The 16,837-nt window shown below is 44.2% G+C and overlaps 1 protein-coding gene across 7 annotated transcripts in view; it reads left to right on the top strand.

The window, feature by feature from the left end:
• The first annotated feature begins 495 nt into the window (after positions 1 to 495).
• Positions 496 to 16,837, top strand: part of tfr2 (transferrin receptor 2) — a 33,940-nt gene continuing 17,598 nt past the window's right edge. For 2 of the 7 annotated variants that reach the window (XR_005130744.1, XM_037541323.1), the window contains exons 1-4: positions 4,679 to 5,305; positions 12,440 to 12,571; positions 15,148 to 15,192; positions 15,958 to 16,180. Coding sequence is in view for 6 of the 7 variants with exons in the window: in XM_037541323.1 (XP_037397220.1) it covers positions 15,160 to 15,192; positions 15,958 to 16,180 (256 nt within the window). In the remaining variant the exon portion in view is untranslated. Of the gene's footprint in view, positions 832 to 3,730; positions 3,846 to 4,678; positions 5,306 to 10,541; positions 11,035 to 11,977; positions 12,572 to 15,147; positions 15,193 to 15,957; positions 16,181 to 16,837 lie in introns of those variants that run through there. The other 5 variants (XM_037541321.1, XM_037541322.1, XM_037541319.1 and 2 more) reach the window with 5 other exon arrangements.

Here is a 16,837-nt window from a genome sequence, read left to right as displayed (position 1 = left end):
GTGAAACTCTCACTGGTGCCCCACCAACTAACGCCGACTTCACCTGGTGAAACTCTCAGTGGTGCCCCACCAACTAACGCCGACTTCACCTGGTGAAACTCTCAGTGGTGCCCCACAAACTAACGCCGACTTCACCTGGTGAAACTCTCACTGGTGCCCCACCAACTAACGCCGACTTCACCTGGTGAAACTCTCAGTGGTGCCCCACCAACTAACGCCGACGTCACCTGGTGAAACTCTCACTGGTGCCCCACCAACTAACGCCGACGTCACCTGGTGAAACTCTCACTGGTGCCCCACCAACTAACGCCGACGTCACCTGGTGAAACTCTCACTGGTGCCCCACCAACTAACGCCGACTTCACCTGGTGAAACTCTCACTGGTGCCCCACCAACTAACGCCGACTTCACCTGGTGAAACTCTCACTGGTGCCCCCACCAACTAACGCCGACTTCACCTGGTGAAACTCTCACTGTGCCCCACCAACTAACGCCGACGTCACCTGGTGAAACTCTCACTGGTGCCCCACCAACTAACGCCGACTTCACCTGGTGAAACTCTCACTGGTGCCCCACCAACTAACGCCGACTTCACCTGGTGAAACTCTCACTGGTGCCCCACCAACTAACGCCGACATCACCTGGTGAAACTCTCACTGGTGCCCCACAAACTAACGCCGACTTCACCTGGTGAAACTCTCACTGGTGCCCCACCAACTAACGCCGACTTCACCTGGTGAAACTCTCACTGGTGCCCCACCAACTAACGCCGACTTCCGACCAGCTGTGGCATGAAGTTTGGGTTATTACCTTCACGTCACATCGTCTTCTGTGAGTTTGTTGGCTGGTTGTAAAGCAGGAGTCTGATTACTGTTGGACTCCTGTAGACCTGGAGTTTCCCCATTATCTGATTACTGTCTGACTCATGTAGACCTGGAGTTTCCCCGTTATCTGATTACTGTCTGACTCCTGTAGACCTGGAGTTTCCCCGTTATCTGATTACTGTCTGACTCCTGTAGACCTGGAGTTTCCCCGTTATCTGATTACTGTCTGACTCCTGTAGACCTGGAGTTTCCCCGTTATCTGATTACTGTCTGACTCCTGTAGACCTGGAGTTTCCCCCATTATCTGATTACTGTCTGACTCCTGTAGACCTGGAGTTTCCCCCATTATCTGATTACTGTCTGACTCCTGTAGACCTGGAGTTTCCCCCATTATCTGATTACTGTCTGACTCCTGTAGACCTGGGGTTTCCCCATTATCTGATTACTGTCTGACTCGTGTAGACCTGGAGTTTCCCCCATTATCTGATTACTGTCTGACTCCTGTAGACCTGGAGTTTCCCCACTATCTGATTACTGTCTGACTCATGTAGACCTGGAGTTTCCCCGTTATCTGATTACTGTCTGACTCATGTAGACCTGGAGTTTCCCCGTTACCTGATTACTGTCTGACTCCTGTAGACCTGGAGTTTCCCCATTATCTGATAACTGTCTGACTCCTGTAGACCTGGAGTTTCCCCCATTATCTGATTACTGTCTGACTCCTGTAGACCTGGGGTTTCCCCATTATCTGATTACTGTCTGACTCGTGTAGACCTGGAGTTTCCCCACTATCTGATTACTGTCTGACTCCTGTAGACCTGGGGTTTCCCCATTATCTGATTACTGTCTGACTCGTGTAGACCTGGAGTTTCCCCACTATCTGATTACTGTCTGACTCCTGTAGACCTGGAGTTTCCCCACTATCTGATTACTGTCTGACTCATGTAGACCTGGAGTTTCCCCGTTATCTGATTACTGTCTGACTCATGTAGACCTGGAGTTTCCCCGTTACCTGATTACTGTCTGACTCCTGTAGACCTGGAGTTTCCCCATTATCTGATAACTGTCTGACTCCTGTAGACCTGGAGTTTCCCCCATTATCTGATTACTGTCTGACTCCTGTAGACCTGGGGTTTCCCCATTATCTGATTACTGTCTGACTCGTGTAGACCTGGAGTTTCCCCACTATCTGATTACTGTCTGACTCGTGTAGACCTGGAGTTTCCCCGTTATCTGATTACTGTCTGACTCCTGTAGACCTGGAGTTTCCCCGTTATCTGATTACTGTCTGACTCCTGTAGACCTGGAGTTTCCCCGTTATCTGATTACTGTCTGACTCGTGTAGACCTGGAGTATCCCCGTTATCTGATTACTGTCTGACTCGTGTAGACCTGGAGTATCCCCGTTATCTGATTACTGTCTGACTCGTGTAGACCTGGAGTGTCCCCGTTATCTGATTACTGTCTGACTCGTGTAGACCTGGAGTGTCCCCGTTATCTGATTACTGTCTGACTCCTGTAGACCTGGAGTTTCCCCATTATCTGATTACTGTCTGACTCCTGTAGACCTGGAGTTTCCCCCATTATCTGATTACTGTCTGACTCCTGTAGACCTGGAGTTTCCCATTATCTGATTACTGTCTGACTCCTGTAGACCTGGAGTTTCCCCATTATCTGATTACTGTCTGACTCGTGTAGACCTGGAGTTTCCCCATTATCTGATTACTGTCTGACTCGTGTAGACCTGGAGTTTCCCCGTTATCTGATTACTGTCTGACTCCTGTAGACCTGGAGTTTCCCCGTTATCTGATTACTGTCTGACTCCTGTAGACCTGGAGTTTCCCCGTTATCTGATTACTGTCTGACTCCTGTAGACCTGGAGTTTCCCCGTTATCTGATTACTGTCTGACTCCTGTAGACCTGGAGTTTCCCCATTATCTGATTACTGTCTGACTCATGTAGACCTGGAGTTTCCCCCATTATCTGATTACTGTCTGACTCATGTAGACCTGGAGTTTCCCCCATTATCTGATTACTGTCTGACTCATGTAGACCTGGAGTTTCCCCCATTATCTGATTACTGTCTGACTCATGTAGACCTGGAGTTTCCCCCATTATCTGATTACTGTCTGACTCCTGTAGACCTGGAGTTTCCCCATTATCTGATTACTGTCTGACTCCTGTAGACCTGGAGTTTCCCCCATTATCTGATTACTGTCTGACTCCTGTAGACCTGGAGTTTCCCCCATTATCTGATTACTGTCTGACTCATGTAGACCTGGAGTTTCCCCCATTATCTGATTACTGTCTGACTCCTGTAGACCTGGAGTTTCCCCGTTATCTGATTACTGTCTGACTCCTGTAGACCTGGAGTTTCCCCGTTATCTGATTACTGTCTGACTCATGTAGACCTGGAGTTGTAGACCAGCCTGAGGTTCCTCTGCTGTTCTATGTTGTGATCTTCCTTTCTGATTCCTGTTTGTAACTTTTGACCAGACGTTTTTACTTTAGAGCTACACGGCTAATGTTACGGCTAACAAACACTAAAAATCAATAGTCACCTAAATCTTTTCTGCAAATTCGTCCGCGGCAGATAATTAGAGTCAGAGTTCAGCCCGACAGCTGGGAAAGCGCCTCGCCGCCCGTGTTCATGTTTACAGCTGACAGTCAGCCACGCTGAGCTCTAAACCCGGTCCGGCCCGCCTTGGTGAGGACCTGTGAGTGGTCTGGGTGGGCCGGAGGCGGTTCAGTGTGTATCAGCCGCAGTTTGAGCTTAGAGGAGTACAGGTGTCGTGGCTGGTGACCCGTGGCGGGATTAGAGGGAAACTGCAGGTTTGATTTTTCTCAGAACCTTTGCTGTGATGTTAACTTTAGCTCACACAGCTGTGTGTGTGTGTGTTTGTTCAGGTGTGTGATGTGGACCCTGACGATCCTCTGGTCCGGTTTCTCTGCACTCTGTGTTCCAGCAGCCCAGTCTGCCGCCAGCTCTGCCTCACCTGCACCCTGCGCTCACACAGGCCAGGTAGTAGATCATCACAGACGACCTCAGAGCTCCGCTTCTCACCTTTTACTGTCACAGAATCTAAAACCTCCAGCTGCTCTTACAGCGTGAGGAGTTATGATGAACAGACCAGCAGAAACACTCCAACATTACTTTTCATATATATATAATTATTTATCACAGCTGTCGGAAACCGGTGATTTTACAGGAGAAGGAAAAACAGACTTTACTTTTAATGTAGGTCAATGGAACCAAACGTCTTTCTAAATCATTTCTATTTCAGTTTGTTTCATTTGATCCAGTTATCATAAAAAATATACAGGCATTTCAAACACGTGCATATATAATACATATGGGACATCACTGTGTGTGTGTGTGTGTGTGTGTTTCAGAGAAAGCTCATCTGAGGAAAGTGAGCCGAGGAGAGAGAGAGTTCCTCACCAAGTTCCCACAGAGTCTTCAGCTGCACTGCACACACATCCACACCTCACACTGACACACACACACACACACACACACACACCTCACACTGACACACACACACCCACACCTCACACTGACACACACACACCCACACCTCACACTGACACACACACACACACACACACCTCACACTGACACACACACACCCACACCTCACACTGACACACACACACACACACACACCTCACACTGACACACACACACACACACCCACACCTCACACTGACACACACACACACACACACCTCACACTGACACACACACACACACACACACACCTCACACTGACACACACACACACACACCCACACCTCACACTGACACACACACACACACCTCACACTGACACACACACACACACACCCACACCTCACACTGACACACACACACACACACACCTCACACTGACACACACACACACACACCCACACCCACACCTCACACTGACACACACACACACACACACATCCACACCACACACTGAAACACAAACTCTCCAGCACTACTCCACCCCGACTCTGCAGTAGGAGAGCAGTGGTGGAGGATGTGCGGCTTGACTGTTGATCCTGTGAGATACAGTAATATTAATAACACACTCATAATGTTTGTTTTATACCTTCATAGAAACTGACTGGCTAAATAATCTGAGAGAGTGACTCGTCTAGATGTTCCTGCACACGCGTGTTTCATGTACCGTCATCATTCATGTTTCTGCCTGTTTTTCCTGTTTCATGTATTTCTGTGTTTCTTTTGAATTGAATGTGTTTGAGAAAGAACTGAACCCAAATCATGTAAAACAATTAAAGTGAAACGTAAACATTACAGAGGATCAGTGCAGCTCTGCTCCCTGACCAGTGACTGAGGGGGACTGTGTGAGGGGGCAGGGCTTCTGTGAAGGCGAGCAGTTAGTGGGTGGAGTTTGGGAGGGCACAGATAGAGGCCTGTCAGTTAGGAAGGCCAGACAGGCGGACGACAGGCGCGGCGCTGCTCCTGATCCAGTGAGTGTGTTTTAGTAACTGTCCACTTACTTACGCCTCCTGCTTGGGGGGCTTGGAGTGTGTTAGTAATCTCAAGTGAGGTGCTTTTAATATGTGGCCGGTTTGAAGTGTGTTTGGGCGGTGGGCCGGGGGGGCCTGTTGTTGGCTGGTCTGAGGCCAGTATTGATCGTGAACGAGGCCAGTGTCGAGGTGATCAAGTCCAGTTTGATCACTGATTGCCCGGTCCGGGATGGTCACCTGTTACAGGAGTTTATTTTGCAGTTTTTGTTGGTGAAGTGGGCTTCACTTTAAAAGTTCTGGAGTTAAGGGTGGGTGATACAGCAGGGTGTTGTCAGTATTGTGATACATTTTCTCACGATACTCTTTTGTGTATCTCGCTGTTGTCGGAATAAAACCTCATATCCCCAAAATGTTAACTTTACAGGAGAGGGAAAAATGTACTCTACTTTTAATGGAAGTCAATGGAACCAGACGTCTTTACAAGTAATTTAAGGCCGTTTCTTTTGGTCCATTCATCATGAAGTTTACACCCAGTGTGTAGGACAACAGGAATTTTCAAATTATGGCAAAAACTGAAACACGGCAAAGCCGGAGATACGAGGTTTTGTTCCGACAGCAGCGATAGGAGCAGTAATTCTAGAGCACAACAGAGTCAGAAAAGAGATTTAGAGCAATTACACAAAATGAAATGGTGAAATGGTGAAAGTGCCTTTTAAGGGTGGTGGTGGTCTGTTTTGGTTGTATCGTCCTTTGTTTTCATCCTCTGTTCTTTTGTTTTCCTCATTCGTGAATTATCGTTGGTTTATTGAGAGTCACTCAGAGTTTCTGTGACGTTTTATTTTCTTTGTTTAATTGCGTCGCTGCACTTGCAGCTTACTTTTTACCACCATTACTTACAGAGTACTTTAAATAGACTGAAACAGGGTTCTCCATGGGTTCTTTAGTAAAGAAAGTGGTTCTGTTTAGAAACATGATCACTCAAGTTACCATTTGCATGATTAAATGGTTCTTTGTATGGTGAACTGGTTCTTCAGGTCGATGGAGAATGTTTTGTATATGGTTCTAGGCAGAACCTTTTTGAGAAGGGTTCTATATAGGACCAAGGAGGGTTCTGCTATTGCAATGTCATGCTTGTCACAACATATATATAGAACGTATACAGCACATTCTATATCAGTCTGAAGAAGCATTTCACCATGGAACCATGTAATCATGCAGGTTTGTAATCGTAACAATAGCAGAACCATCCTTGATCCTATCTAGAACCCTTCTGTCTATATAAAACCATGTACAACACATTCTCCATCAACCTCAAGAACCATTTCAACATGCAAATGGTTCTTTGAGTGTTCATAGTTCTATATAGAAGCATTGCCTTTCCTAAAGAACCTTTGAAGAACCCTCTTTTTAGGAGTGTTGTTCTTGTTATTGTGATGACATACCTCCCAGTGTTTGTTCATGAGTACGTCATGGATATCGCCAGAACTTAAAAACGTTTCTCAGCTGCATGTTGGATTGAAAAGAGAGGATCCTTAATCCTGTTTAATTGGATTTAATGTAGCACTGTATAAAATGTTGAATATGTATCATTGTATTAATAGTTCTGATAGTATTGTGATATTACATTTTTCCCATAATTCTGAGCTCTAGATAGGTTCTTATAACACCAATGTAGCATTTTAAGAAAGAACCTTTTCCATTTTAAAATACAGACTGTAAGAAATGTCACCCCAGCACAATAAACAGCACTAAACGATGAACTGTACGTACAGTATGGTGCAAAAGTCCGAGACCGTCCAGTCACACCAGCCGTTAAGTACAGGTTATTATTCCTGTTATTCCCTGAAAAAAAGACAGGAGTTTCCAAATTTCAAAATCAAAAACTTGATTTCAGAGAAAATGTTCCTCCTAACAACCACCTGGAAGAGCTGATGGGCCCCAGACCTGCCCCCATCAGATAAACAGCGCTGAAAGCTTTGATCTCTGAGAGAGAGGAGAACATCAAGCTGCTTCAGATCTGAAAACATCCACAGGTGTTTCTGTCCATCCTCCCACTGTGAGAAGACCACTCAGTGGTGAAAGGAATGAAGGGTGGTCTCTGACCTTTGCACGGTGCTGTACTGTAACTCCGTTAAAAGAGATTAGAGGTGGAAAATCCTTAGTTGTTGAGTTTGGGATTTGAGTTATGCTCAAATTTCATTGCTGTGTTGGGTTTGGGTCTAATATTGAGCTCAGTGGACGTGTGGTTTGTGGTTCAAACAGGTGTGTGTGTGTGTGTGTGTGTGTGTGTGCGCGTGCGTGCACGTGTGTGTGTGTGTGTGTTAACCATGGCTGTGTGCACATTACAAAACTACCGTCTCTCTTTTATGATAACCCCTTCAAAGAGAGACCCCCACTCTAGGCAGAAATTACCCACCCCCTCCCCCGAGCAGGGCTGACCCTGAAAATGATAAACCAGAACTGATAATAAACCTGATTAATTCTGGCCTAAAAGAAGAAGAGATGAAATCGTGTTTGTCTTTAGACACACAGGTCAGACACTTTATAACACTGCACATTAATACGGCTAATTTTCTTCGCTTCCACAATCATAATCTGGTGTTCAGTCTCACCTTTGAGCTCTTTTTGAGTAATTCTTTAAAGAGACTACATTTAGTAAGACGATGAGGGAGTATTGATGTGTTTATCAGACTGTGTATAAAGGAGAGCACTGGCAGCTGATCACTGGTCATCCACTCTTGGAATCTCTCTGGTTCCTAAAGGTTGGCTTGGATGGACGGTTGTATGAAAATCCTTTAATTGTATAGTATAGAAAAGTATAGAATAATAAAGTATAGAAACTTACAACCCCACGCAGAAAAAAAGTAGAATAAAAAACCAATAAAAACCCAAACAAAGCTCAGAAATATATCAATACAAATTCTCTCATTCATGGCCATGAGTAGCCCAGGGCTCTTATTGATGTAATACAGAGTTAGGAGTCCAGCCCAGGGACTCTTATTGGTATAATGCAGAGTTAGGAGTCCAGCCCAGGGACTCTTATTGGTATAATGCAGAGTTAGGAGTCTAGCCCAGGGACTCTTATTGGTATAATGCAGAATTAGGAGTCCAGCCCAGGGACTCTTATTGGTATAATGTAGAGTTAGGAGTCCAGCCCAGGGACTCTTATTGGTATAGTGCAGAGTTAGGAGTCTAGCCCAGGGACTCTTATTGGTATAGTGCAGAGTTAGGAGTCCAGCCCAGGGACTCTTATTGGTATAATGCAGAGTTAGGAGTCCAGCCCAGGGACTCTTATTGATCTAATACAGAGTTAGGAGTCCAGCCCAGGGACTCTTATTGGTATAATGTAGAGTTAGGAGTCCAGCCCAGGGACTCTTATTGATATAATGTAGAGTTAGGAGTCCAGCCCAGGGACTCTTATTGGTATAATGCAGAGTTAGGAGTCTAGCCCAGGGACTCTTATTGATATAATGCAGAGTTAGGAGTCCAGCCCAGGGACTCTTATTGGTATAATGCAGAGTTAGGAGTCCAGCCCAGGGACTCTTATTGGTATAATGCAGAGTTAGGAGTCCAGCCCAGGGACTCTTATTGATATAATGCAGAGTTAGGAGTCCAGCCCAGGGACTCTTATTGATATAATGCAGAGTTAGGAGTCCAGCCCAGGGACTCTTATTGGTATAATGCAGAGTTAGGAGTCCAGCCCAGGGACTCTTATTGATATAATGCAGAGTTAGGAGTCCAGCCCAGGGACTCTTATTGGTATAATGCAGAGTTAGGAGTCCAGCCCAGGGACTCTTATTGATATAATGCAGAGTTAGGAGTCCAGCCCAGGGACTCTTATTGATATAATGCAGAGTTAGGAGTCCAGCCCAGGGACTCTTATTGATATAATGCAGAGTTAGGAGTCCAGCCCAGGGACTCTTATTGATATAATGCAGAGTTAGGAGTCCAGCCCAGGGACTCTTATTGGTATAATGCAGAGTTAGGAGTCCAGCCCAGGGACTCTTATTGGTATAATGCAGAGTTAGGAGTCCAGCCCAGGGACTCTTATTGGTATAATGCAGAGTTAGGAGTCCAGCCCAGGGACTCTTATTGGTGTAGCGTGGTATTCCTGCCCTGGCAGGGAAATGAACCCTGCTTTTTACGCCATACCAACCTGTTTTTGTAAACAATGTTTAGTTGAGCTATTCCTGTTTAAAAACAAAATCGGGAAATTGGGAAATCTCAGCTGCAACATCAAATAAGTCGGAGCATTAGACAGGAGAACACTCATTTCCATAACTAATGGAAACCCACAGCCTTTGGGTTTAAATACTGATGTTTATTTGATCACGCAGTGACCGTTCCTCCTCAGGGTTGGCTTTGGTTATGGAGCTTTACTGATAAATGGACAGTCCAGTACAGACGCTGCGTCAGCCTGGAAGATTAGAGCTGATTTAAAGTGTCTGAAACCTAAACATCTGGATTTACGGAAACCTGTGCCAGCTGTGGGAGCCGGTGTTTAGATGATTTAGCCTGGCTGTCGTGTGAGAGTTTGTCAGATGTTAGTGTTGAGGTGGGGACATTTCCTGTGTTTGCCGTGTCGTTAATAAAGTTAACCTGACCAAACAAGCACCACAAACTTTTCTGACCTTGTTAGGCCTCTCCACCAATCAGAGCCTCCCGCTCCTGAATTCAAATGCGTATCCCAGAGCTCTCTGTGGAAGTGTGTGATCACTGTGTTTATGGTGACATTCCCAGGCTTTGATCTCTCACTCATGTGGGGGGTGGGGTGCGTTGGGGGTGGGTTTGAGGGCATCTGACTCCTTTAATTAAGATTTTAACCCCCCACACCCCACCAAAGGTACCTTAAAGATAAAAGGTATCTTTAAAGAATGTTAAAGATAATATATGTGTATACATATGGTGGTGGTGATGGGAACCAGGCGTCGCCATGACTACAACACAGATATAGACACTTTATTTACCATCCAGAACCACCAGAGAACCTACAGAAGTCTTCTGAGCTTATATGGAATGTTGATGATGGAAAATAGTGGAAAATCTGGAATAATGAGTTTTCTTTGGGGACTATTTTGCCGCACAGCGCCCTGCATGTCTCCCTCCACCATGAATGGAGTTGAAGTTCTCTAAACTCTCATAAAACAGCGTCTCAGTCATCAGGCAGTGAATTCAGAACCAGTTCATGTAGGAACTTTCTGTAGGAGCTTTTAGAGGGACGTCTGGTTCCCATCACCACCACTGTGAGGAGCTTTTAGAGGGGGACGTCTGGTTCCCATCACCACCACTGTGAGGAGCTTTTAGAGGGGGACGTCTGGTTCCTGTCAGGCGATGTTGGCATTGACTGGCTGAGTGAAGCTCCATGTGAGAAGCGTGTTTGCTGAGGTTCAGCCTGGTTCCTGTGTGTGCTGCTGTTAGCTGGAACTGCGTGTGTGTGTGTGTGTGTGTGTGTGTGCGTGTGTATGTGTGTGCGTGTGTGTGAGAGACAGTGCAGTGCGCAGGGTGGGGTGGAGGCCTTTTATCTCTCTCTCAGCCTCTTTCCTGTGTCTGCTGAGAAGGAGAGATAGAGATGGAGAGAGGTAGAAGTGTGTGAGAGATGGGGGGATGTGACCTCCCTGATTGGTCAGAAGTGAGTGTCGGTATTTCTGTTATTGCATCACTTCCAGAGCCGTGTTGATCCAGCAGGACGCAATCTGAAAATTCCCTTTGAACTGTCCTGGACACTCTGGGTAAATACTGGACGCTCTGCATTAACCTCTTAACACTCTGTTAATCTCTACTCCTCCATTAATTACTCAGCTACTGCTGTGAATCATTCAGCAGATACAGTAACGCTTCAGTACCCGTCTGACATTCTTCAGAAACTGGTGTTGATTATTCCTTATAGTATTGTACCACTGAATTATTCAGTATCTACTATGAATTATTCAGTATCTACTCTGAATTATTCAGTGTCTACTATGAATTATTCAGTATCTACTATGAATTATTCAGTATCTACTCTGAATTATTCAGTATCTACTATGAATTATTCAGTACCTGCTATGAATTATTCAGTATCTACTCTGAATTATTCAGTGTCTACTATGAATTATTCAGTATCTACTATGAATTATTCAGTATCTACTCTGAATTATTCAGTATCTACTATGAATTATTCAGTACCTGCTATGAATTATTCAGCATCTACTATGAATTATTCAGTACCTGCTATGAATTATTCAGTATCTACTATGAATTATTCAGTACCTGCTATGAATTATTCAGTGTCTACTCTGAATTATTCAGTATCTACTCTGAATTATTCAGTATCTACTCTGAATTATTCAGTGTCTACTCTGAATTATTCAGTGTCTACTATGAATTATTCAGTATCTACTCTGAATTGTTCAGTATCTACTATGAATTATTCAGTATCTACTCTGAATTATTCAGTATCTACTCTGAATTATTCAGTGTCTACTCTGAATTGTTCAGCGTCTACTATGAATTATTCAGTGTCTACTATGAATTATTCAGTGTCTACTATGAATTATTCAGTACCTGCTATGAATTATTCAGTACCTGCTATGAATTATTCAGCACCTGCTATGAATTATTCAGCATCTACTCTGAATTATTCAGCGTCCACTATGAATTATTCAGTATCTACTCTGAATTATTCATGATCTACTCTGAATTATTCAGTGTCTACTATGAATTATTCAGTATCTACTATGAATTATTCAGTGTCTACTCTGAATTATTCAGTGTCTACTATGAATTATTCAGTGTCTACTATGAATTATTCATGACCTCTCTGCCCCTTTGGTTTACCTGGTCTGGCTGGGCAGTTTGTGTTGACCTGCTGGGTGAATAAAGCTCTTCACTCTCAGTTACTACCGGCTCTGCAGTGTGAGCTGTGGGTCCTGCAGGGGGCGACACTCACAGTCTCACTGCAGCACTGATGAGGTAAATGATGCAATAGGTGCAGGTCACTGTGCTGGAGTTGAACGTCCTGCTGTTCCTCAAGGTTAGCGTGCACTGGAGCGTCTGGAATATGGGAATTACACTGCCCGCCAAAAGTTTGGGGACAGTTGTTTTGGAAATCTCAGAGTAAAGTTTGATTTTCACTGTTGCTTTTTCATTAATCAGGAAAAACATCCCAGCAGTGGTTTAGTTCCTCGTACAGCAGCTCGGAGCCGACGCTGCGTCTCAGACTCGGCCTCATCGCCGAGGAGTTTTCTGTGAGCTCTGCTCAGATCATCCAGTCTGTCATTCACTCAGGTAGTAAAATGCCTTTCATCACTTTAATATCACAACATCAAACATAACAAACCATTTGATTATTGATTTTTAGATCTATTAGAAAACGCCACCTGCCTTATTACTGCTGATTACTCAGGGACTGCAGTGCAAACTGGCTGAGCTCCTATTAACTTGTAATCTCAGGACAGTTTTCCTTACACTGTAATCTCAGGACAGTTTTCCTTACACTGTAATCTCAGGACAGTTTTCCTTACACTGTAATCTTAGCACAGTTTTCCTTACACTGTAATCTCAGGACAGTTTTCCTTACACTATAATCTCAGGACAGTTTTCCTTACACTGTAATCTCAGGATTTATTTCCTTACACTGTAATCTCAGGACAGTTTTCCTTACACTGTAATCTCAGGACAGTTTTCCTTACACTATAATCTCAGGACAGTTTTCCTTACACTATAATCTCAGGACAGTTTTCCTTACACTGTAATCTCAGGACAGTTTTCCTTACACTATAATCTCAGGACAGTTTTCCTTACACTGTAATCTCAGGATTTATTTCCTTACACTGTAATCTCAGGACAGTTTTCCTTACACTGTAATCTCAGGACAGTTTTCCTTACACTATAATCTCAGGACAGTTTTCCTTACACTGTAATCTCAGGACAGTTTTCCTTACACTATAATCTCAGGACAGTTTTCCTTACACTGTAATCTTAGCACAGTTTTCCTTACACTGTAATCTCAGGACAGTTTTTCCTTACACTGTAATCTTAGCACAGTTTTCCTTACACTGTCATCTCAGGACAGTTTTCCTTACACTGTAATCTCAGGACAGTTTTCCTTACACTGTAATCTCAGGATTTATTTCCTTACACTGTAATCTCAGGACAGTTTTCCTTGCACTGTAATCTCAGGACAGTTTTCCTTACACTGTCATCTCAGGATTTATTTCCTTACACTGTAATCTCAGGACAGTTTTCCTTACACTGTAATCTCAGGACAGTTTTCCTTACACTATAATCTCAGGACAGTTTTCCTTACACTATAATCTCAGGACAGTTTTCCTTACACTGTAATCTCAGGACAGTTTTCCTTACACTATAATCTCAGGACAGTTTTCCTTACACTGTAATCTTAGCACAGTTTTCCTTACACTGTAATCTCAGGACAGTTTTTCCTTACACTGTAATCTTAGCACAGTTTTCCTTACACTGTCATCTCAGGACAGTTTTCCTTACACTGTAATCTCAGGACAGTTTTCCTTACACTGTAATCTCAGGATTTATTTCCTTACACTGTAATCTCAGGACAGTTTTCCTTGCACTGTAATCTCAGGACAGTTTTCCTTACACTGTCATCTCAGGACAGTTTTCCTTACACTGTAATCTCAGGACAGTTTTCCTTACACTGTAATCTCAGGATTTATTTCCTTACACTGTAATCTCAGGACAGTTTTCCTTGCACTGTAATCTCAGGACAGTTTTCCTTACACTGTAATCTCAGGACAGTTTTCCTTACACTGTAATCTCAGGATTTATTTCCTTACACTGTAATCTCAGGATTTATTTCCTTACACTGTAATCTCAGGACAGTTTTCCTTGCACTGTAATCTCAGGACAGTTTTCCTTACACTGTAATCTCAGGACAGTTTTCCTTACACTGTAATCTCAGGATTTATTTCCTTACACTGTAATCTCAGGACAGTTTTCCTTGCACTGTAATCTCAGGACAGTTTTCCTTGCACTGTAATCTCAGGATTTATTTCCTTACACTGTAATCTCAGGACAGTTTTCCTTGCACTGTAATCTCAGGACAGTTTTCCTTGCACTGTAATCTCAGGATTTATTTCCTTACACTGTAATCTCAGGACAGTTTTCCTTGCACTGTAATCTCAGGACAGTTTTCCTTGCACTGTAATCTCAGGATTTATTTCCTTACACTGTAATCTCAGGACAGTTTTCCTTACACTGTAATCTCAGGACAGTTTTCCTTACACTGTAATCTCAGGATTTATTTCCTTACACTGTAATCTCAGGACAGTTTTCCTTGCACTGTAATCTCAGGACAGTTTTCCTTGCACTGTAATCTCAGGATTTATTTCCTTACACTGTAATCTCAGGACAGTTTTCCTTGCACTGTAATCTGACTCTTTTCTGAGCTTTTCTGAGGAGGTGGTGATGTAAAGCAGGCTTTTCCACACCTTTTCTCTTTTTAATTTTAAATTCCGTCTCACTGTTTCGTTGCACCCGTTTTATTTGCCGTTTTTTTTACTGTTCTGTTCTAGTAAATAATTAGATTTTTCTAAAATTTTAGTTTTCTTGTTGTTTATGGTCTGATTTGTGCTTTATTAATTTACTCAATGTTTTTCCATTTTGGATTGTATTGATGTTTTATGCCTGTTTTAATTTTGAGCCATTATTTATTATCTTTTTATTTTTATATTCGTGGCTTCCTCGGTTTCATTTTAGTTGATTTAATTTGATTTAAATTTCATTTGAGATTTTTAATTCCTAACTCTCAGTGTACTTCTGAGACGAAATAAAGGTCGGTTGGTTGGTTGATTGATTGATTGATTGATTGATTGTGTGTGTTGCAGGTGGAGGAGGTGATGGCTGATCCTGTGAGGAGGCTGCTGACCGGGGTGAGAGTAACCCGCCGTATCAGCGCGTGCTGACCGCTGCTACAGCATTGAATGGCCCGTATTTTAATTTCTCCACCTGAGGTCAAAGACAGCGTTCATGTACTTCTGTGCATCAAAATCAGCTCAACTTCCAGCCTCAGTCAGCTTGATCGCTTAGAAATAACCAGGCTCTTCCTGTTACTGCGCCTTTAAGACTGATATGTAAATGAGCTCTGTTCTAATTGGCTGTCCTCCACTGAGCCTTATTCTAAAGCGGTCTGGGGCTGAAACACTCCTTATAACTTCAGTGTGAGTGGGCGGGGTTTAGGTGTTATAGTCTGAACAGGTGGATATATGTAAATATGTTGGTTTTTGTGACATCACAACTCCAAACCGGGCTATTTTTTTGCAGTTCCTTCTCGTATTTGTCCTGTATGGAACAGTATGTTGTGAATCATTAACATTGTTTACAAATTACTTACAAACTCTCAGGGATGCGGAAGCTGAAGCGTGTTAATATTATAATAAATTTGAATAAATGAATAATCCACTGTGGTTTGATCAGTGTTGGGGGTAAAGCAGGGAAACGAACGCATTACAGTGATGTGATTAGCATCATTACACTTTAAATCACATCACAGACGTTTACTCAGTCAGACCCCCCCAGCCCCCCCAGCCCCCCACCGTTTGACCCTGCAGGGCTTTAGAGGCGTTGACGTTTCAAGCGAGAACCGAACGTCTCTCTGCACTGCTTTACTGTCTCTCTCGCCCGTCTCTCTTTCTCAGTCTCCAGGGGGTGGAGCCCAGGCAGATGAGGGGGTGGAGGAAGGGGGCGGGACCGGAGAACGTAAAACTCGAGTGGAGATGAAGCTCATCCAACCAAGATCAGAGGACAGCTCGGGGGCGGGGCTTACTAATGACATCACAGCCATGATGCTGCAGCAACAAGTGAACCGGAGGAAGGCCGTTCTGTATCTGACACTGACCGGCCTGCTCATATTCACCACAGGTACACACACACACACACACACACTGACCGGCCTGCTCATATTCACCACAGGTACACACACACACACACACACACACACTCACACACACTCACACTGACCGGCCTGCTCATATTCACCACAGGTACACACACACACACACACACACACACACACACTGACCGGCCTGCTCATATTCACCACAGGTACACACACACACACACACACACACACACACACACACACACTGACCGGCCTGCTCATATTCACCACAGGTACACACACACACACACACACACACACACACACACACACACTGACCGGCCTGCTCATATTCACCACAGGTACACACACACACACACACACTGACCGGCCTGCTCATATTCACCACAGGTACACACACACACACACACACTGACCGGCCTGCTCATATTCACCACAGGTACACACACACACACACACACACACACACACACACTGACTGGCCTGCTCATATTCACCACAGGTACACACACACACACACACACACACACACACACACTGACCGGCCTGCTCATATTCACCACAGGTACACACACACACACACACACACACACACACACACACACACACACACACACACTCACACTAACCGGCCTGCTCATATTCACCACAGGTACACACACACACACACACACACA

Source organism: Pygocentrus nattereri, chromosome 9, assembly GCF_015220715.1.
Source record: "Pygocentrus nattereri isolate fPygNat1 chromosome 9, fPygNat1.pri, whole genome shotgun sequence".
NCBI classification, from domain to species: Eukaryota; Metazoa; Chordata; class Actinopteri; order Characiformes; family Serrasalmidae; genus Pygocentrus; species Pygocentrus nattereri.
The sequence above is the reverse complement of the archived record's forward strand: the minus strand, read 5'-3'. Positions and strand labels throughout refer to the sequence as shown.